Source organism: Pseudoliparis swirei, chromosome 15 (genome assembly GCF_029220125.1).
Source record: "Pseudoliparis swirei isolate HS2019 ecotype Mariana Trench chromosome 15, NWPU_hadal_v1, whole genome shotgun sequence".
Taxonomy (NCBI): domain Eukaryota; kingdom Metazoa; phylum Chordata; class Actinopteri; order Perciformes; family Liparidae; genus Pseudoliparis; species Pseudoliparis swirei.
In genome coordinates, this window is record NC_079402.1 from 21,774,700 (window position 1) to 21,791,649 (window position 16,950).

Sequence of the window (16,950 nt, forward strand, 5' to 3'; positions counted from 1 at the left end):
CTGTTTGTGTTGTAATACTTCAACATGTTACAAATACATAAACTTTTATTTTCAAATAATCCTGATTTCCCGATTATGTGCACCAAATTCTTTTTTTATGTGTGCTGATGTAAGCTGAAGCGCCGCCCACTTCCTGTTTCAGGTGAGTGATGTCATGAGCCTCACCTGTCCACCGGCTGGTTACGGAGGTCCTGGATGAACCCTGAGAATAAAATAAATAATAATGATTCTGTTGAGCTGAATGTTTCCCGTTCACGGACACAAACATCAAACATTAAAATAAAAATTAACAAAATAATGAAATCAGTTTAAAAAACAGACGTTAAACATTAAAAAAAACAAATAAACTACAAAACAAAAAATCATATCCAAGTCAAATTAAACCCTAAAACATGTTGACATCAACATGTCATCATGTCAACATGTTGTCATCAACATGTCATCATGTCAACATGTTGTCAACATGTCAACATGTTGTTGTCAACATGTCCCGGTGGTCACAGACCTGCTCTCTGGGGGAAGTCGGGCGGCCCGTCGGCTCGCGGCCGCTTCCTGCCGTGGAGGTCGAACTCTTCAGGACGACGCCTACACACACAAGTTCACAATTAAGACACACCCACACCCACATACACACCCACAATATAGAATCACTCACACACAAAATAAACACTCACACACACCCTCTCTCTCTCTCACACTGATAGTCTCTCTCTCACACACACCCTCTCTCTCTCTCCTGTAAACTCTCTCATTCTTTAGAAGGTTCCAGAAATACTTTAAAGATTCATTTAAAAAAAACTTCTCAAATCTCCAGAAACAAAGTTTCCTGACTCGAGTCGACAGGCGAGCCTGACTTCCTGTTTCAGGTCATCACCAGACACCGGAGCCCCAACCAGAGCCTGCTGGTCCTCCTGCTGGTCCTCCTGCTGGTCCTCCTGCAGGTCTAGTCATCTACTGGTCCTCCTGCAGGTCTAGTCATCTACTGGTCCTCCTGCTGGTCTAGTCATCTACTGGTCCTCCTGCTGGTCTAGTCATCTACTGGTCCTCCTGCAGGTCTAGTCATCTACTGGTCCTGCTGGTCTAGTCATCTACTGGTCCTCCTGCTGGTCTAGTCATCTACTGGTCCTGCTGGTCTAGTCATCTACTGGTCCTGCTGGTCTAGTCATCTACTGGTCCTGCAGGTCTAGTCATCTACTGGTCCTCCTGCAGGTCTAGTCATCTACTGGTCCTCTTGCAGGTCTAGTCATCTACTGGTCCTCCTGCAGGTCTAGTCATCTACTGGTCCTCCTGCAGGTCTAGTCATCTACTAGTCCTCCTGCAGGTCTAGTCATCTACTGGTCCTCCTGCTGATCTAGTCATCTACTGGTCCTCTTGCAGGTCTAGTCATCTACTGGTCCTCCTGCTGGTTTAGTCATCTACTGGTCCTCCTGCAGGTCTAGTCATCTACTGGTCCTCCTGCAGGTCTAGTCACCTACTGGTCCTCCTGCAGGTCTAGTCATCTACTGGTCCTCCTGCAGGTCTAGTCATCTACTGGTCCTCTTGCAGGTCTAGTCACCTACTGGTCTAGTCATCTACTGGTCCTCCTGCTGGTCTAGTCACCTACTGGTCTAGTCATCTACTGGTCCTCCTGCTGGTCTAGTCACCTACTGGTCTAGTCATCTACTGGTCCTCCTGCAGGTCTAGTCATCTACTGGTCCTCCTGCTGGTCTAGTCATCTACTGGTCCTCCTGCAGGTCTAGTCATCTACTGGTCCTCCTGCTGGTCTAGTCATCTACTGGTCCTCTTGCAGGTCTAGTCATCTACTGGTCCTCCTGCAGGTCTAGTCATCTACTGGTCCTCCTGCTGGTCTAGTCATCTACTGGTCCTCCTGCAGGTCTAGTCATCTACTGGTCCTCTTGCAGGTCTAGTCATCTACTGGTCCTCTTGCAGGTCTCGTCATCTACTGGTCCTCTTGCAGGTCTAGTCATCTACTGGTCCTCCTGCAGGTCTAGTCATCTACTGGTCCTCCTGCAGGTTTAGTCATCTACTGGTCCTCCTGCAGGTCTAGTCATCTACTGGTCCTCCTGCAGGTCTAGTCATCTACTGGTCCTCCTGCTGGTCTAGTCATCTACTGGTCCTCCTGCAGGTCTAGTCATCTACTGGTCCTCCTGCTGGTCTAGTCATCTACTGGTCCTCCTGCTGGTCTAGTCATCTACTGGTCCTCCTGCAGGTCTAGTCATCTACTGGTCCTCTTGCAGGTCTAGTCATCTACTGGTCCTCCTGCTGGTCTAGTCATCTACTGGTCCTCTTGCAGGTCTAGTCATCTACTGGTCCTCCTGCAGGTCTAGTCATCTACTGGTCCTCCTGCAGGTCTAGTCATCTACTAGTCCTCCTGCAGGTCTAGTCATCTACTGGTCCTCCTGCAGGTCTAGTCATCTACTGGTCCTCCTGCTGATCTAGTCATCTACTGGTCCTCTTGCAGGTCTAGTCATCTACTGGTCCTCCTGCTGGTCTAGTCATCTACTGGTCCTCCTGCAGGTCTAGTCATCTACTGGTCCTCTTGCAGGTCTAGTCATCTACTGGTCCTCCTGCTGGTCTAGTCATCTACTGGTCCTCTTGCAGGTCTAGTCATCTACTGGTCCTCCTGCAGGTCTAGTCATCTACTGGTCCTCCTGCAGGTCTAGTCATCTACTGGTCCTCCTGCTGGTCTAGTCATCTACTGGTCCTCCTGCAGGTCTAGTCATCTACTGGTCCTCTTGCAGGTCTAGTCATCTACTGGTCCTCCTGCTGGTCTAGTCATCTACTGGTCCTAGGAAAGGTGTCATCTACTGGTCCTCCTGCAGGTCTAGTCATCTACTGGTCCTCCTGCAGGTCTAGTCATCTACTGGTCCTCCTGCAGGTCTAGTCATCTACTGGTCCTCCTGCAGGTCTAGTCATCTACTGGTCCTCTTGCAGGTCTAGTCATCTACTGGTCCTCCTGCTGGTCTAGTCATCTACTGGTCCTCTTGCAGGTCTAGTCATCTACTGGTCCTCCTGCAGGTCTAGTCATCTACTGGTCCTCCTGCAGGTCTAGTCATCTACTGGTCCTCCTGCTGGTCTAGTCATCTACTGGTCCTCTTGCAGGTCTAGTCATCTACTGGTCCTCCTGCTGGTCTAGTCACCTACTGGTCTAGTCATCTACTGGTCCTCCTGCAGGTCTAGTCATCTACTGGTCCTCCTGCTGGTCCTCCTGCAGGTCTAGTCATCTACTGGTCCTCCTGCTGGTCTAGTCATCTACTGGTCCTCCTGCAGGTCTAGTCATCTACTGGTCCTCCTGCAGGTCTAGTCATCTACTGGTCCTCCTGCTGGTCTAGTCATCTACTGGTCCTCCTGCAGGTCTAGTCATCTACTGGTCCTCTTGCAGGTCTAGTCATCTACTGGTCCTCCTGCAGGTCTAGTCATCTACTAGTCCTCCTGCAGGTTTAGTCATCTACTGGTCCTCCTGCAGGTCTAGTCATCTACTGGTCCTGCAGGTCTAGTCATCTACTGGTCCTCTTGCAGGTCTAGTCATCTACTGGTCCTCCTGCAGGTCTAGTCATCTACTGGTCCTCCTGCAGGTCTAGTCATCTACTGGTCCTCCTGCAGGTCTAGTCATCTACTGGTCCTCCTGCAGGTCTAGTCATCTACTGGGTCTAGTCATCTACTGGTCCTCTGCAGGTCTAGTCATCTACTGGTCCTCCTGCAGGTCTAGTCATCTACTGGTCCTCCTGCAGGTCTAGTCATCTACTGGTCCTCCTGCAGGTCTAGTCATCTACTGGTCCTCCTGCAGGTCTAGTCATCTACTGGTCCTCCTGCAGGTCTAGTCATCTACTGGTCCTCCTGCTGGTCTAGTCATCTACTACTGGTCCTCTTGCAGGTCTAGTCATCTACTGGTCCTCCTGCAGGTCTAGTCATCTACTGGTCCTCCTGCAGGTCTAGTCATCTACTGGTCCTCCTGCTGGTCTAGTCATCTACTGGTCCTCCTGCAGGTCTAGTCATCTACTGGTCCTCCTGCAGGTCTAGTCATCTACTGGTCCTCCTGCAGGTCTAGTCATCTACTGGTCCTCCTGCAGGTCTAGTCATCTACTGGTCCTCCTGCAGGTCTAGTCATCTACTGGTCCTCCTGCTGGTCTAGTCATCTACTGGTCCTCCTGCAGGTCTAGTCATCTACTGGTCCTCCTGCAGGTCTAGTCATCTACTGGTCCTCCTGCAGGTCTAGTCATCTACTGGTCCTCCTGCAGGTCTAGTCATCTACTGGTCCTCCTGCAGGTCTAGTCATCTACTGGTCCTCCTGCAGGTCTAGTCATCTACTGGTCCTCCTGCAGGTCTAGTCATCTGGTCCTCCTGCAGGTCTAGTCATCTACTAGTCCTCCTGCAGGTCTAGTCATCTACTGGTCCTCCTGCAGGTCTAGTCATCTACTGGTCCTCCTGCTGGTCTAGTCATCTACTGGTCCTCCTGCAGGTCTAGTCATCTACTGGTCCTCCTGCAGGTCTAGTCATCTACTGGTCCTCCTGCTGGTCTAGTCATCTACTGGTCCTCCTGCAGGTCTAGTCATCTACTGGTCCTCCTGCAGGTCTAGTCATCTACTGGTCCTCCCAGGTCTAGTCATCTACTAGTCCTCCTGCAGGTTTAGTCATCTACTGGTCCTCCTGCAGGTCTAGTCATCTACTGGTCCTGCAGGTCTAGTCATCTACTGGTCCTCTTGCAGGTCTAGTCATCTACTGGTCCTCCTGCAGGTCTAGTCATCTACTGGTCCTCCTGCAGGTCTAGTCATCTACTGGTCCTCTTGCAGGTCTAGTCATCTACTGGTCCTCCTGCAGGTCTAGTCATCTACTAGTCCTCCTGCAGGTCTAGTCATCTACTGGTCCTCCTGCAGGTCTAGTCACCTACTGGTCCTGCATCTACTGGTCCTCCTGCAGGTCTAGTCATCTACTGGTCCTCCTGCAGGTCTAGTCATCTACTGGTCCTCCTGCAGGTCTAGTCATCTACTGGTCCTCCTGCAGGTCTAGTCATCTACTGGTCCTCTTGCAGGTCTAGTCATCTACTGGTCCTCCTGCAGGTCTAGTCATCTACTAGTCCTCCTGCAGGTTTAGTCATCTACTGGTCCTCCTGCAGGTCTAGTCATCTACTGGTCCTCTGCAGGTCTAGTCATCTACTGGTCCTCCCAGGTCTAGTCATCTACTGGTCCTCCTGCAGGTCTAGTCATCTACTGGTCCTCCTGCTGGTCTAGTCATCTACTGGTCCTCTTGCAGGTCTAGTCATCTACTGGTCCTCCTGCAGGTCTAGTCATCTACTGGTCCTCCTGCAGGTCTAGTCATCTACTGGTCCTCCTGCAGGTCTAGTCATCTACTGGTCCTCCTGCAGGTCTAGTCATCTACTGGTCCTCCTGCTGGTCTAGTCATCTACTGGTCCTCCTGCAGGTCTAGTCATCTACTGGTCCTCCTGCAGGTCTAGTCATCTACTGGTCCTCCTGCTGATCTAGTCATCTACTGGTCCTCCTGCTGGTCTAGTCATCTACTGGTCCTCTTGCAGGTCTAGTCATCTACTGGTCCTCCTGCTGGTCTAGTCACCTACTGGTCTAGTCATCTACTGATCCTCCTGCTGGTCTAGTCATCTACTGGTCCTCTTGCAGGTCTAGTCATCTACTGGTCCTCCTGCTGGTCTAGTCCTCCTGCAGGTCTAGTCATCTACTGGTCCTCCTGCAGGTCTAGTCATCTACTGGTCCTCCTGCAGGTCTAGTCATCTACTGGTCCTCCTGCAGGTCTAGTCATCTACTGGTCCTCCTGCAGGTCTAGTCATCTACTGGTCCTCCTGCAGGTCTAGTCATCTACTGGTCCTCCTGCAGGTCTAGTCATCTACTGGTCCTCCTGCTGGTCTAGTCATCTACTGGTCCTCCTGCAGGTCTAGTCATCTACTGGTCCTCCTGCCTCCTGCAGGTCTAGTCATCTACTGGTCCTCCTGCAGGTCTAGTCATCTACTGGTCCTCCTGCAGGTCTAGTCATCTACTGGTCCTCCTGCTGGTCTAGTCATCTACTGGTCCTCCTGCAGGTCTAGTCATCTACTGGTCCTCCTGCAGGTCTAGTCATCTACTGGTCCTCCTGCAGGTCTAGTCATCTACTGGTCCTCCTGCAGGTCTAGTCATCTACTGGTCCTCCTGCTGGTCTAGTCATCTACTGGTCCTCCTGCAGGTCTAGTCATCTACTGGTCCTCCTGCAGGTCTAGTCATCTACTGGTCCTCCTGCAGGTCTAGTCATCTACTGGTCCTCCTGCAGGTCTAGTCATCTACTGGTCCTCCTGCAGGTCTAGTCATCTACTGGTCCTCCTGCAGGTCTAGTCATCTACTGGTCCTCCTGCAGGTCTAGTCATCTACTGGTCCTCCTGCAGGTCTAGTCATCTACTGGTCCTCCTGCAGGTCTAGTCATCTACTGGTCCTCCTGCAGGTCTAGTCATCTACTGGTCCTCCTGCAGGTCTAGTCATCTACTGGTCCTCCTGCAGGTCTAGTCATCTACTGGTCCTCCTGCAGGTCTAGTCATCTACTGGTCCTCCTGCAGGTCTAGTCATCTACTGGTCCTCCTGCTGGTCTAGTCATCTACTGGTCCTCTTGCAGGTCTAGTCATCTACTGGTCCTCCTGCAGGTCTAGTCATCTACTGGTCCTCCTGCAGGTCTAGTCATCTACTGGTCCTCCTGCAGGTCTAGTCATCTACTGGTCCTCCTGCAGGTCTAGTCATCTACTGGTCCTCCTGCAGGTCTAGTCATCTACTGGTCCTCCTGCAGGTCTAGTCATCTACTGGTCCTCCTGCAGGTCTAGTCATCTACTGGTCCTCCTGCAGGTCTAGTCATCTACTGGTCCTCCTGCAGGTCTAGTCATCTACTGGTCCTCCTGCAGGTCTAGTCATCTACTGGTCCTCCTGCAGGTCTAGTCATCTACTGGTCCTCCTGCAGGTCTAGTCATCTACTGGTCCTCCTGCTGGTCTAGTCATCTACTGGTCCTCCTGCAGGTCTAGTCATCTACTGGTCCTCCTGCAGGTCTAGTCATCTACTGGTCCTCCTGCTGGTCTAGTCATCTACTGGTCCTCTTGCAGGTCTAGTCATCTACTGGTCCTCCTGCTGGTCTAGTCATCTACTGGTCCTCCTGCAGGTCTAGTCATCTACTGGTCCTCCTGCAGGTCTAGTCATCTACTGGTCCTCCTGCAGGTCTAGTCATCTACTGGTCCTCCTGCTGGTCTAGTCATCTACTGGTCCTCCTGCAGGTCTAGTCATCTACTGGTCCTCCTGCTGGTCTAGTCATCTACTGGTCCTCCTGCAGGTCTAGTCATCTACTGGTCCTCCTGCAGGTCTAGTCATCTACTGGTCCTCCTGCAGGTCTAGTCATCTACTGGTCCTCCTGCAGGTCTAGTCATCTACTGGTCCTCCTGCAGGTCTAGTCATCTACTGGTCCTCCTGCAGGTCTAGTCATCTACTAGTCCTCCTGCAGGTCTAGTCATCTACTGGTCCTCCTGCAGGTCTAGTCATCTACTGGTCCTCCTGCAGGTCTAGTCATCTACTGGTCCTCCTGCAGGTCTAGTCATCGTCCTCCTGCTGGTCTAGTCATCTACTGGTCCTCCTGCAGGTCTAGTCATCTACTGGTCCTCCTGCAGGTCTAGTCATCTACTGGTCCTCCTGCAGGTCTAGTCATCTACTGGTCCTCCTGGGTCTAGTCATCTACTGGTCCTCCTGCAGGTCTAGTCATCTACTGGTCCTCCTGCAGGTCTAGTCATCTACTGGTCCTCCTGCAGGTCTAGTCATCTACTGGTGGTCCTCCTGCAGGTCTAGTCATCTACTGGTCCTCCTGCAGGTCTAGTCATCTACTGGTCCTCCTGCTGGTCTAGTCATCTACTGGTCCTCCTGCAGGTCTAGTCATCTACTGGTCCTCCTGCTGGTCTAGTCATCTACTGGTCCTCCTGCAGGTCTAGTCATCTACTGGTCCTCCTGCAGGTCTAGTCATCTACTGGTCCTCCTGCAGGTCTAGTCATCTACTGGTCCTCCTGCAGGTCTAGTCATCTACTGGTCCTCCTGCTGGTCTAGTCATCTACTGGTCCTCCTGCAGGTCTAGTCATCTACTGGTCCTCCTGCAGGTCTAGTCATCTACTGGTCCTCCTGCAGGTCTAGTCATCTACTGGTCCTCCTGCTGGTCTAGTCATCTACTGGTCCTCCTGCAGGTCTAGTCATCTACTGGTCCTCCTGCAGTCTAGTCATCTACTGGTCCTCCTGCAGGTCTAGTCATCTACTGGTCCTCCTGCTGGTCTAGTCATCTACTGGTCCTCCTGCAGGTCTAGTCATCTACTGGTCTACTGTCCTCCTGCAGGTCTAGTCATCTACTGGTCCTCCTGCTGGAGTCATCTAGTCCTCCTGCAGGTCTAGTCATCTACTGGTCCTCCTGCAGGTCTAGTCATCTACTGGTCCTCCTGCAGGTCTAGTCATCTACTGGTCCTCCTGCTGGTCTAGTCATCTACTGGTCCTCCTGCAGGTCTAGTCATCTACTGGTCCTCCTGCAGGTCTAGTCATCTACTGGTCCTCCTGCAGGTCTAGTCATCTACTGGTCCTCCTGCAGGTCTAGTCATCTACTGGTCCTCCTGCAGGTCTAGTCATCTACTGGTCCTCCTGCAGGTCTAGTCATCTACTGGTCCTCCAGCTGTCTAGTCATCTACTGTCCTCCTGCAGGTCTAGTCATCTACTGGTCCTCCTGCAGGTCTAGTCATCTACTGGTCCACTGGTCCTCCTGCAGGTCTAGTCATCTACTGGTCCTCCTGCAGGTCTAGTCATCTACTGGTCCTCCTGCAGGTCTAGTCATCTACTAGTCCTCCTGCAGGTCTAGTCATCTACTGGTCCTCCTGCAGGTCTAGTCATCTACTGGTCCTCCTGCAGGTCTAGTCATCTACTGGTCCTCCTGCAGGTCTAGTCATCTACTGGTCCTCCTGCAGGTCTAGTCATCTACTGGTCCTCCGTCATCTACTGGTCCTCCTGCAGGTCTAGTCATCTACTGGTCCTCCTGCAGGTCTAGTCATCTACTGGTCCTCCTGCAGGTCTAGTCATCTACTGGTCCTCCTGCAGGTCTAGTCATCTACTGGTCCTCCTGCAGGTCTAGTCATCTACTGGTCCTCCTGCAGGTCTAGTCATCTACTGGTCCTCCTGCAGGTCTAGCTGGTCCTCCTGCAGGTCTAGTCATCTACTGGTCCTCCTGCAGGTCTAGTCATGTCCTCCTGCAGGTCTAGTCATCTACTGGTCCTCAGTCATCTACTGGTCCTCCTGCAGGTCTAGTCATCTACTGGTCCTCCTGCAGGTCTAGTCATCTACTGGTCCTCCTGCAGGTCTAGTCATCTACTGGTCCTCCTGCAGGTCTAGTCATCTACTGGTCCTCCTGCAGTCTAGTCATCTACTGGTCCTCCTGCAGGTCTAGTCATCTACTGGTCCTCCCTCCTGCAGGTCTAGTCATCTACTGGTCCTCCTGCAGGTCTAGTCATCTACTGGTCCTCCTGCAGGTCCATCTACTGGTCCTCCTGCAGGTCTAGTCATCTACTGGTCCTCCTGCAGGTCTAGTCATCTACTGGTCCTCCTGCAGGTCTAGTCATCTACTGGTCCTCTTGCAGGTCTAGTCATCTACTGGTCCTCCTGCAGGTCTAGTCATCTACTGGTCCTCCTGCAGGTCTAGTCATCTACTGGTCCTCCTGCTGGTCTAGTCATCTACTGGTCCTCCTGCAGGTCTAGTCATCTACTGGTCCTCCTGCAGGTCTAGTCATCTACTGGTCCTCCTGCAGGTCTAGTCATCTACTGGTCCTCCTGCAGGTCTAGTCATCTACTGGTCCTCCTGCTGGTCTAGTCATCTACTGGTCCTCTTGCAGGTCTAGTCATCTACTGGTCCTCCTGCAGGTCTAGTCATCTACTGGTCCTCCTGCAGGTCTAGTCATCTACTGGTCCTCCTGCAGGTCTAGTCATCTACTGGTCCTCCTGCAGGTCTAGTCATCTACTGGTCCTCCTGCAGGTCTAGTCATCTACTGGTCCTCCTGCTGGTCTAGTCATCTACTGGTCCTCCTGCAGGTCTAGTCATCTACTGGTCCTCCTGCAGGTCTAGTCATCTACTGGTCCTCCTGCTGGTCTAGTCATCTACTGGTCCTCCTGCAGGTCTAGTCATCTACTGGTCCTCCTGCAGGTCTAGTCATCTACTGGTCCTCCTGCAGGTCTAGTCATCTACTGGTCCTCCTGCAGGTCTAGTCATCTACTGGTCCTCCTGCAGGTCTAGTCACCTACTGGTCCTCCTGCAGGTCTAGTCATCTACTGGTCCTCCTGCAGGTCTAGTCATCTACTGGTCCTCCTGCAGGTCTAGTCATCTACTGGTCCTCCTGCAGGTCTAGTCATCTGGTCCTCCTGCAGGTCTAGTCATCTACTGGTCCTCCTGCAGGTCTAGTCATCTACTGGTCCTCCTGCAGGTCTAGTCATCTACTGGTCCTCCTGCAGGTCTAGTCATCTACTGGTCCTCCTGCAGGTCTAGTCATCTACTGGTCCTCCTGCAGGTCTAGTCATCTACTGGTCCTCTTGCAGGTCTAGTCAACTACTGGTCCTCCTGGTCTAGTCATCTACTGGTCCTCCTGCAGGTCTAGTCATCTACTGGTCCTCCTGCAGGTCTAGTCATCTACTGGTCCTCCTGCAGGTCTAGTCATCTACTGGTCCTCCTGCTGGTCTAGTCATCTACTGGTCCTCCTGCAGGTCTAGTCATCTACTGGTCCTCCTGCAGGTCTAGTCATCTACTGGTCCTCCTGCAGGTCTAGTCATCTACTGGTCCTCCTGCAGGTCTAGTCATCTACTGGTCCTCCTGCAGGTCTAGTCATCTACTGGTCCTCCTGCTGGTCTAGTCATCTACTGGTCCTCCTGCAGGTCTAGTCATCTACTGGTCCTCCTGCAGGTCTAGTCATCTACTGGTCCTCCTGCAGGTCTAGTCATCTACTGGTCCTCCTGCAGGTCTAGTCATCTACTGGTCCTCCTGCAGGTCTAGTCATCTACTGGTCCTCCTGCAGGTCTAGTCATCTACTGGTCCTCCTGCAGGTCTAGTCATCTACTGGTCCTCCTGCAGGTCTAGTCATCTACTGGTCCTCCTGCAGGTCTAGTCATCTACTGGTCCTCCTGCAGGTCTAGTCATCTACTGGTCCTCCTTGCAGGTCTAGTCATCTACTGGTCCTCCTGCAGGTCTAGTCATCTACTGGTCCTCCTGCAGGTCTAGTCATCTACTGGTCCTCCTGCAGGTCTAGTCATCTACTGGTCCTCCTGCAGGTCTAGTCATCTACTGGTCCTCCTGCAGGTCTAGTCATCTACTGGTCCTCCTGCAGGTCTAGTCATCTACTGGTCCTCCTGCAGGTCTAGTCATCTACTGGTCCTCCTGCAGGTCTAGTCATCTACTGGTCCTCCTGCAGGTCTAGTCATCTACTGGTCCTCCTGCTGGTCTAGTCATCTACTGGTCCTCCTGCAGGTCTAGTCATCTACTGGTCCTCCTGCAGGTCTAGTCATCTACTGGTCCTCCTGCAGGTCTAGTCATCTACTGGTCCTCCTGCTGGTCTAGTCATCTACTGGTCCTCCTGCAGGTCTAGTCATCTACTGGTCCTCCTGCAGGTCTAGTCATCTACTGGTCCTCCTGCAGGTCTAGTCATCTACTGGTCCTCCTGCTGGTCTAGTCATCTACTGGTCCTCCTGCAGGTCTAGTCATCTACTGGTCCTCCTGCAGGTCTAGTCATCTACTGGTCCTCCTGCAGGTCTAGTCATCTACTGGTCCTCCTGCAGGTCTAGTCATCTACTGGTCCTCCTGCTGGTCTAGTCATCTACTGGTCCTCCTGCAGGTCTAGTCATCTACTGGTCCTCCTGCAGGTCTAGTCATCTACTGGTCCTCCTGCAGGTCTAGTCATCTACTGGTCCTCCTGCTGGTCTAGTCATCTACTGGTCCTCCTGCAGGTCTAGTCATCTACTGGTCCTCCTGCTGGTCTAGTCATCTACTGGTCCTCCTGCAGGTCTAGTCATCTACTGGTCCTCCTGCTGGTCTAGTCATCTACTGGTCCTCCTGCAGGTCTAGTCATCTACTGGTCCTCCTGCAGGTCTAGTCATCTACTGGTCCTCCTGCAGGTCTAGTCATCTACTGGTCCTCCTGCAGGTCTAGTCATCTACTGGTCCTCCTGCAGGTCTAGTCATCTACTGGTCCTCCTGCAGGTTTAGTCATCTACTGGTCCTCCTGCAGGTCTAGTCATCTACTGGTCCTCCTGCAGGTCTAGTCATCTACTGGTCCTCCTGCAGGTCTAGTCATCTACTGGTCCTCCTGCAGGTCTAGTCATCTACTGGTCCTCTTGCTGGTCTAGTCATCTACTGGTCCTCCTGCAGGTCTAGTCATCTACTGGTCCTCCTGCAGGTTTAGTCATCTACTGGTCCTCCTGCAGGTCTAGTCATCTACTGGTCCTCCTGCAGGTCTAGTCACCTACTGGTCCTCCTGCAGGTCTAGTCATCTACTGGTCCTCCTGCAGGTTTAGTCATCTACTGGTCCTCCTGCAGGTCTAGTCATCTACTGGTCCTCCTGCAGGTCTAGTCACCTACTGGTCCTCCTGCAGGTCTAGTCACCTACTGGTCCTCCTGCAGGTCTAGTCATCTACTGGTCCTCTTGCAGGTTTAGTCATCTACTGGTCCTCCTGCTGGTCTAGTCATCTACTGGTCCTCCTGCAGGTCTAGTCATCTACTGGTCCTCCTGCAGGTCTAGTCATCTACTGGTCCTCCTGCTGGTCTAGTCATCTACTGGTCCTCTTGCAGGTCTAGTCATCTACTGGTCCTCATGCAGGTCTAGTCATCTACTGGTCCTCCTGCAGGTCTAGTCATCTACTGGTCCTCCTGCAGGTCTAGTCATCTACTGGTCCTCTTGCAGGTCTAGTCATCTACTGGTCCTCTTGCAGGTCTCGTCATCTACTGGTCCTCTTGCAGGTCTCGTCATCTACTGGTCCTCCTGCAGGTCTCGTCATCTACTGGTCCTCTTGCAGGTCTCGTCATCTACTGGTCCTCTTGCAGGTCTCGTCATCTACTGGTCCTCTTGCAGGTCTCGTCATCTACTGGTCCTCCTGCTGGTCTAGTCATCTACTGGTCCTCCTGCAGGTCTAGTCATCTACTGGTCCTCCTGCAGGTCTAGTCATCTACTGGTCCTCCTGCTGGTCTAGTCATCTACTGGTCCTCATGCAGGTCTAGTCATCTACTGGTCCTCCTGCAGGTCTAGTCATCTACTGGTCCTCCTGCAGGTCTAGTCATCTACTGGTCCTCTTGCAGGTCTAGTCATCTACTGGTCCTCTTGCAGGTCTAGTCATCTACTGGTCCTCTTGCAGGTCTCGTCATCTACTGGTCCTCTTGCAGGTCTCGTCATCTACTGGTCCTCCTGCAGGTCTCGTCATCTACTGGTCCTCTTGCAGGTCTAGTCATCTACTGGTCCTCTTGCAGGTCTCGTCATCTACTGGTCCTCTTGCAGGTCTCGTCATCTACTGGTCCTCCTGCAGGTCTCGTCATCTACTGGTCCTCTTGCAGGTCTAGTCATCTACTGGTCCTCCTGCAGGTCTAGTCATCTACTGGTCCTCCTGCTGGTCTAGTCATCTACTGGTCCTCCTGCAGGTCTAGTCATCTACTGGTCCTCCTGCAGGTCTAGTCATCTACTAGTCCTCCTGCAGGTCTAGTCATCTACTGGTCCTCCTGCAGGTCTCGTCATCTACTGGTCCTCCTGCAGGTCTAGTCATCTACTGGTCCTCCTGCAGGTCTAGTCATCTACTGGTCCTCTTGCAGGTCTAGTCATCTACTGGTCCTCCTGCTGGTCTAGTCATCTACTGGTCCTCTTGCAGGTCTAGTCATCTACTGGTCCTCTTGCAGGTCTAGTCATCTACTGGTCCTCCTGCTGGTCTAGTCATCTACTGGTCCTCTTGCAGGTCTCGTCATCTACTAGTCCTCCTGCAGGTCTAGTCATCTACTGGTCCTCCTGCAGGTCTCGTCACCTACTGGTCCTCTTGCAGGTCTAGTCATCTACTGGTCCTCCTGCTGGTCTAGTCATCTACTGGTCCTCTTGCAGGTCTCGTCATCTACTGGTCCTCCTGCAGGTCTAGTCACCTACTGGTCCTCCTGCAGGTCTAGTCACCTACTAGTCCTCCTGCAGGTCTGGTCATCTACTGGTCCTCCTGCAGGTCTCGTCATCTACTGGTCCTCTTGCAGGTCTAGTCATCTACTAGTCCTCCTGCAGGTCTAGTCACCTACTAGTCCTCCTGCAGGTCTAGTCATCTACTGGTCCTCCTGCAGGTCTAGTCATCTACTGGTCCTCCTGCAGGTCTAGTCATCTACTGGTCCTCCTGCAGGTCTAGTCACCTACTGGTCCTCCTGCAGGTCTAGTCACCTACTAGTCCTCCTGCAGGTCTAGTCATCTACTGGTCCTCCTGCAGGTCTAGTCATCTACTGGTCCTCCTGCAGGTCTAGTCATCTACTGGTCCTCCTGCTGGTCTAGTCATCTACTGGTCCTCTTGCAGGTCTAGTCATCTACTGGTCCTCCTGCAGGTCTAGTCATCTACTGGTCCTCCTGCAGGTCTAGTCATCTACTGGTCCTCCTGCAGGTCTAGTCATCTACTGGTCCTCTTGCAGGTTTAGTCATCTACTGGTCCTCCTGCTGGTCTAGTCATCTACTGGTCCTCTTGCAGGTCTAGTCATCTACTGGTCCTCCTGCAGGTCTAGTCATCTACTGGTCCTCTTGCAGGTCTAGTCATCTACTGGTCCTCCTGCTGGTCTAGTCATCTACTGGTCCTCCTGCAGGTCTAGTCATCTACTGGTCCTCCTGCAGGTCTAGTCACCTACTGGTCCTCCTGCTGGTCTAGTCATCTACTAGTCCTCCTGCAGGTTTAGTCATCTACTGGTCCTCCTGCTGGTCTAGTCATCTACTAGTCCTCCTGCAGGTCTAGTCATCTACTGGTCCTCTTGCAGGTTTAGTCATCTACTGGTCCTCCTGCTGGTCTAGTCATCTACTGGTCCTCCTGCAGGTTTAGTCATCTACTGGTCCTCCTGCTGGTCTAGTCATCTACTAGTCCTCCTGCAGGTTTAGTCATCTACTAGTCCTCCTGCAGGTTTAGTCATCTACTGGTCCTCCTGCTGGTCTAGTCATCTACTGGTCCTCTTGCAGGTTTAGTCATCTACTGGTCCTCCTGCTGGTCTAGTCATCTACTGGTCCTATTGCAGGTCTAGTCATCTACTGGTCCTCCTGCAGGTCTAGTCATCTACTGGTCCTCCTGCAGGTCTAGTCATCTACTGGTCCTCCTGCAGGTCTAGTCATCTACTGGTCCTCCTGCTGGTCTAGTCATCTACTGGTCCTCCTGCAGGTCTAGTCATCTACTGGTCCTCCTGCAGGTCTAGTCATCTACTGGTCCTCCTGCAGGTCTAGTCATCTACTGGTCCTCCTGCAGGTCTAGTCATCTACTGGTCCTCCTGCTGGTCTAGTCATCTACTGGTCCTCCTGCAGGTCTAGTCATCTACTAGTCCTCCTGCAGGTCTAGTCATCTACTGGTCCTCCTGCAGGTCTAGTCATCTACTGGTCCTCCTGCTGGTCTAGTCATCTACTGGTCCTCCTGCAGGTCTAGTCATCTACTGGTCCTCCTGCAGGTCTAGTCATCTACTGGTCCTCCTGCTAGTCTAGTCATCTACTGGTCCTCCTGCAGGTCTAGTCATCTACTGGTCCTCCTGCTGGTCTAGTCATCTACTGGTCCTCCTGCAGGTCTAGTCATCTACTGGTCCTCCTGCAGGTCTAGTCATCTACTAGTCCTCCTGCAGGTCTAGTCATCTACTGGTCCTCCTGCTGGTCTAGTCATCTACTGGTCCTCTTGCAGGTCTAGTCATCTACTGGTCCTCCTGCAGGTCTAGTCATCTACTGGTCCTCCTGCAGGTCTAGTCATCTACTGGTCCTCCTGCTGGTCTAGTCATCTACTGGTCCTCTTGCTGGTCTAGTCATCTACTGGTCCTCCTGCAGGTCTAGTCATCTACTGGTCCTCCTGCAGGTCTAGTCATCTACTGGTCCTCCTGCAGGTCTAGTCATCTACTGGTCCTCCTGCAGGTCTAGTCATCTACTGGTCCTCCTGCAGGTCTAGTCATCTACTGGTCCTCCTGCTGGTCTAGTCATCTACTGGTCCTCCTGCAGGTCTAGTCACCTACTGGTCCTCCTGCTGGTCTAGTCATCTACTGGTCCTCCTGCAGGTCTAGTCATCTACTGGTCCTCCTGCAGGTCTAGTCATCTACTGGTCCTCCTGCTGGTCTAGTCACCTACTGGTCCTCCTGCTGGTCCTCCTGCTGGTCCTCCTGCAGGTCTAGTCATCTACTGGTCCTCCTGCTGGTCTAGTCATCTACTGGTCCTCCTGCTGGTCCTCCTGCTGGTCTAGTCACCTACTGGTCCTCCTGCTGGTCTAGTCATCTACTGGTCCTCCTGCAGGTCTAGTCATCTACTGGTCCTCTTGCAGGTCTAGTCATCTACTGGTCCTCTTGCAGGTCTAGTCATCTACTGGTCCTCCTGCAGGTCTAGTCATCTACTGGTCCTCCTGCTGATCTAGTCATCTACTGGTCCTCCTGCAGGTCTAGTCATCTACTGGTCCTCCTGCTGGTCTAGTCATCTACTGGTCCTCCTGCAGGTCTAGTCACCTGCTGGTCTAGTCACCTGCTGGTCTAGTCACCTGCTGGTCTAGTCACCTGCTGGTCTAGTCACCTGCTGGTCCTCCTACAGTGTAGCGGTCCTGTGGTGGACTAGTCCCCTTAACCTCCAGGATGTACATATAGCTTCACACACATAATGAAAACAACAAACAAGAAGAAGAAGAAGAGGAGGAGGCCTCTTAAAGGGACATACCGCTCTGCTGTGGGAGGTTGTTTGTTTGTTTGTCACATTTATAAAAAACA

The 16,950-nt window shown here is 52.4% G+C and overlaps 1 protein-coding gene and 1 long non-coding RNA gene across 2 annotated transcripts in view; one reads left to right on the top strand and one right to left on the bottom strand.

Moving 5' to 3' along the window:
- ythdc1 (YTH N6-methyladenosine RNA binding protein C1) overlaps nt 1-16,950 on the bottom strand; it is a 28,846-nt gene that overhangs the window by 2,196 nt on the left and 9,700 nt on the right. The window contains 2 exon segments of the mRNA XM_056431858.1: nt 166-202; nt 506-585. Coding sequence (XP_056287833.1) covers nt 166-202; nt 506-585 — 117 coding nt within the window.
- Nucleotides 13,966-15,356, top strand: LOC130204885 (uncharacterized). The gene is made up of 3 exons (XR_008833827.1): nt 13,966-13,989; nt 14,130-14,157; nt 14,270-15,356. It is a non-coding gene; the product is annotated as an uncharacterized LOC130204885 (long non-coding RNA).